Source organism: Sinocyclocheilus anshuiensis, unplaced genomic scaffold, assembly GCF_001515605.1.
Source record: "Sinocyclocheilus anshuiensis isolate Anshui unplaced genomic scaffold, SAMN03320099.WGS_v1.1 scaffold836, whole genome shotgun sequence".
Classification (NCBI taxonomy): Eukaryota; Metazoa; Chordata; class Actinopteri; order Cypriniformes; family Cyprinidae; genus Sinocyclocheilus; species Sinocyclocheilus anshuiensis.
The window spans coordinates 400,708-404,985 of record NW_015551122.1 but is presented as its reverse complement, the minus strand read 5'-3'; the positions used below and the strand labels follow the sequence as shown (position 1 = coordinate 404,985).

Below are 4,278 nucleotides of genomic sequence, written 5' to 3'. Positions count from 1 at the left end.
CATTTGCATATGCTCAAGTTTTTTATCCGCGAGAGACAAAGGCAATAAATTGAAGAATGCTCTGGTTGCGCTTTTCTATATAATTAAAATGAATGGGGTGCGGTTTGGGGGCTCCGACAATGATTTAAAAGTATCATAATAGTGCATTTTCTGAAGACATACAATGGTTTTGTGTGAAACTGAATGAAATGTAAACTCTTATTTGCTCAAAATAATGATTGTACTCTTCCAACATGGCTATCAAATCTGCCTTCAAATGCATTGTTCATAGATGCATCATGCCAGGTTTAACATCCGTGACATCAAACGTTGGTATCATAGCCAGTAATCATGGATGAACATGGCACAGCGCATATCACAAGTGTATCTAAGTGTATAAAAATAATTTTGGATTAAAGTATTCCTTTAAACAAGTTTGCTGGAGGGGAAAAAATCTATTCTGTTTAGTTCTCAAATCAGTTGTTAAAATCACTTCTCACTCAAGTAGTAACTGAATTGGACAAGTCATGAGTTTGAGAAAACAGTGTTTAAAGTGTGCCAAGATTGGGCCGGACATTTCCTTTGCTTCAGTGGGCGTCTCTTCTCTCTGGAGATCAGCTGTACCGTCCATAGACGCCAGCCGATTACAGGCAGCAGTAAGTGTGTGCAGATAATGAGGTGGAGGATGAAGAACTTCCTGCTAGGCTTTGTGCAAATCAGCCCAAGTTTGGATAGGAGTTGTGGAGTGATAATTGCACCTCCAGGAAGATTCGTATTGCCTCTTGTCTGGTGGATACTGCTCCACTAGATACATTATAAATCATTTACAGAGTCATTTTGGAATGCAATATCCGCTACTAAACTCCGGCTTTTCTCCATGTTATTATTCCAAGCCCTCCGAGGGATGGAGGTCTGAGGGTCTTAAGCTTTAAAAATTGAAAATTGATCAGTAGCTGAGCAGGGAAGAGTTTCTCTCCACTGGGGACGACCCTCCTCGTCATTAGCATTTACAGTGTTAGCACAGGCGCCCACGAGGCACTTACAAATACCAGCTTTCCAGAGATGGGGACAGGGGACCTGTGCCTGAAAAATCTTTTATTTAACACATTTCTGTTGAATTTGGACAGAGATGTAATTTTGGCTTGACGGAAAACCCTCATACAGTATGTTTTATTTACTGATTGAGTGGCTCTCAACTGGTTTTGCTTGAGGATCTAGATTTTATATTTGATGAACAAGCATGGTACTAAAATAAGTTATTGCAAATGCATAAATATTACTATTACCAGGATAAGCTTAAAAGTAGTAAGTCTACTGTTATTCACTGGCAAGTAATTAGTTTAACATTTTCTTTATAGTTTACATGTTTGGTTGGCAAAAACAAGGTTCTCTGTTGCTGAAAGTGAAATCGCATTTAATGTAGTCTGTGTTGTATTTCTTTATACCTTGCATAGATTTGTTTGTGGAATCTGAAGATGAGGGAATGTCACAGTCTGGCTGCATCCAATAGCTTAGGGAGCTGCACTTGTTGCCTCGCTGCCTTATCAGGCAATGACTTTAGCTACAGGGAGCGTTTGTGCATGAAGGTACCTCACGAAACTGATTCTGGACAGACTTCTGAGGCAACGTGTTTTAATGAACAAAATACAAAATAGAGAGAGCTTTGATGATAAGTAAGCTAATATTTAATTACTACAATGCTAATTTCTCCCTAGAAAAGAAATAAAAATTCGAGGTGTGTTCAAAAATTAGACAGATGCTAGCATGGAAAGTGTTTGCATCCGAAAGCAGAAAAATACTACCTGTTGCTAATTTTAAAGGGGTGGTTGACTGTTTTTTTCTAGGCTTGATTGTGTTTATGGGGTGCAGTCTAACGTGTTAATGCTTCATTTAAAAAAAAAAAAGCATTATTTTTCACATAATTTACCTTTATTCTACACCGCTCTGTCCCTTCTCCTCTAAACGCGCTGATTATTTCCTGCTTTTATGAAGCCCCTCCCTCAGAAATACGCGATGGGCTCTGATTGCTTAGCTAGTCCACAGTGTTATTGGCTAAACCGCCTCTAGTGCGCGTCTAAACGTCCACGCCCCTCGCCTCAGTGGCATGTGCTCCGGTTGTATTGTAAACAAGGACGTCGTCAATATTGCTTATCAATTTGAGCCCGATTGAGACGCAGAGGATATTAGTGAAGAGTATTGCGCAGAACCTGTGCAAGCACGGCTCTTAATGGTATGTTTTTTTGTTTGGTGTTGTCGCATACTTTTAGATACGCTGTTATTTGTAAATGCTACTGCTTCTGTTAGCTTTTAATATATGGTTTTATCCTGATTAAAGCTTTAATACAGTACAGCAACCGCACGTGTGTCCATGTATAACGCTTCTCATAACTATGTGAAAATATGCTTAAATGGAACAGTTCATTGTTTGAGCTGAGCTGGTGATCTGAATGAGAGATTGAGAGAGAGAGAGAGAGAGAGATGCAGAGCGTGTGCAGAGCAGGGCGATGCGAGGAACAAGATTAAGAACCACTGCTTTAGAACATTGATTTTGAAACTTGTGAATCCATTAGAATCGTTAGAAGACAGAATCGTGATTCATATATGAATAGATTTTTACATGCACCCCTAGTTTTCTTCCTCTTCTCTAAAGCAGTGCAATGAATCGCCTGCGATTTTGAACGCGATTTTGTGTAGCTTGTCAGTGATCTACGGCTCTGTGTAGTAAATGCCGCTCCATCTGAAAGCACGTGCTGGAGATTTACTACTAATCACCAGAAGCAGCTTTACTGACGAGATTCGCATGAAAATCGCATTAGATTTTTTGCCCAGCCCTAGCCCCACCCCCTTTGTTGCATGTTCCCGGGGGCGGGGTTAATCAGGGTTTGTGATGTCACAAACCCAGGACGTAACTTAAGAAAACCAACTGTTTTTTCCAATATATTGTTGACACTGTCTGGATGCATTAAGAGCACTGTCATATTTATATGTGTCGTTCTATACGCACACAGAAAAGCCAATAGTATAAAAAACGGTCCCATTTAAAATGTTCGTCTTGTTTTTCTCCTGCAGGAGAGTGGATCTGATGAGAACACTGGACAGTGAATGAGGATTTTTCCGTAGGGGACCAGAGAGCGTGTATGTGTTTTTCTTCAATGACAGGAGTAATCCGGCTGAGTTTGAGGGTCTGAAGGCAGGAGACACTTGCTGGAGGAGTTTCTCGGCATACATCGGCACCAAGCAGAAGCGGACATTTTCACAGACCATGTGGTTAGCGGTGCACAAAAACCGGCTCGTTTTGCACCAGCAGGACTGCTGCAGTGGCAGGGCTCACAACGTGTCTCTGTGGATATGGATTTTTTGTTGGTGTGTGACGCTCGTCAGGGGACAAAGCTACCACCCCACCGTGAATACGCAGTATGGGAAATTACGAGGTGCACGGGTTCCTCTGCCCAGCGAGATCCTGGGACCAGTGGACCAGTACCTTGGCGTGCCATACGCCGCCCCACCGGTGGGGGAGAAACGCTTCCTTCCCCCTGAGCAACCCTTGTCTTGGTCGGGGATCAAAAACGCCACTCATTTCGCGCCGGTGTGCCCGCAAAACATTCACAACGCCGTTCCAGAGATCATGATGCCAATCTGGTTCACCTTTAACTTGGATATAGTTGCCACTTACATTCAAGATCAAAACGAGGATTGTTTGTATCTAAACATCTATGTTCCAACAGAGGATGGTGAGTATGTCGGGTATAACAAAGAAAAAATAGCATCTCGCTATTACATTCTGTCACTTCCTGTGTTGTGTTTGAAGCATGAGTTGTTGTCCGGCGCATGCTGTGTCTGTGTTCATTATTTCCGTTCCTCATCCTGACTTGATCTGCCATGAAGTCTTTCCATCAACTCTTCCCTTCCATGCCACTGTTACGGGTTCCTCTTTTGTGTTGTTCAAGAGAGCAAACCAAAAAGAAAGAAAGAAAGAAAGCTAGAAGAAAGTAATCATTTTAATGTAAGAGCTCAGATTCTAATCTGACATGAAGTTTGGATGTAATGATCTTGGTGCACCTCCCTCTCCTCACTGTCTTGACTGTTCTGGGGCATTAGCGATCCGAGATTAGCTTGCTTGATGCCAGAATGAGCCTTTTGTAGAGTTGCAAAAATGTTCTGGAACACAAGAGGCCTGTGGCATCCGTCCTAACCATATAAGACCCTTTACTGTCCCACTTTCTTCTGTTAACGTTCAAAGCCCGTCTTGAGGAACTTAAAGGGTTAGTTCACCCAAAAATGAAAATTAGCCCATAAATT

At 42.0% G+C, this 4,278-nt stretch overlaps 1 protein-coding gene across 2 annotated transcripts in view; it reads left to right on the top strand.

Annotated features, from left to right (window-relative positions):
- Positions 1 to 3,089: 3,089 nt before the first annotated feature.
- Positions 3,090 to 4,278, top strand: part of LOC107663109 (neuroligin-3-like) — a 184,438-nt gene continuing 183,249 nt past the window's right edge. The window contains exon 1 of one of the 2 annotated variants that reach the window (XM_016453264.1): positions 3,090 to 3,710. In XM_016453264.1, coding sequence (XP_016308750.1) covers positions 3,242 to 3,710 — 469 coding nt within the window. In that variant the 5' untranslated portion in view covers positions 3,090 to 3,241. The remainder of the gene's footprint in view (positions 3,711 to 4,278) is intronic. The other variant, XM_016453263.1, reaches the window with a different exon arrangement.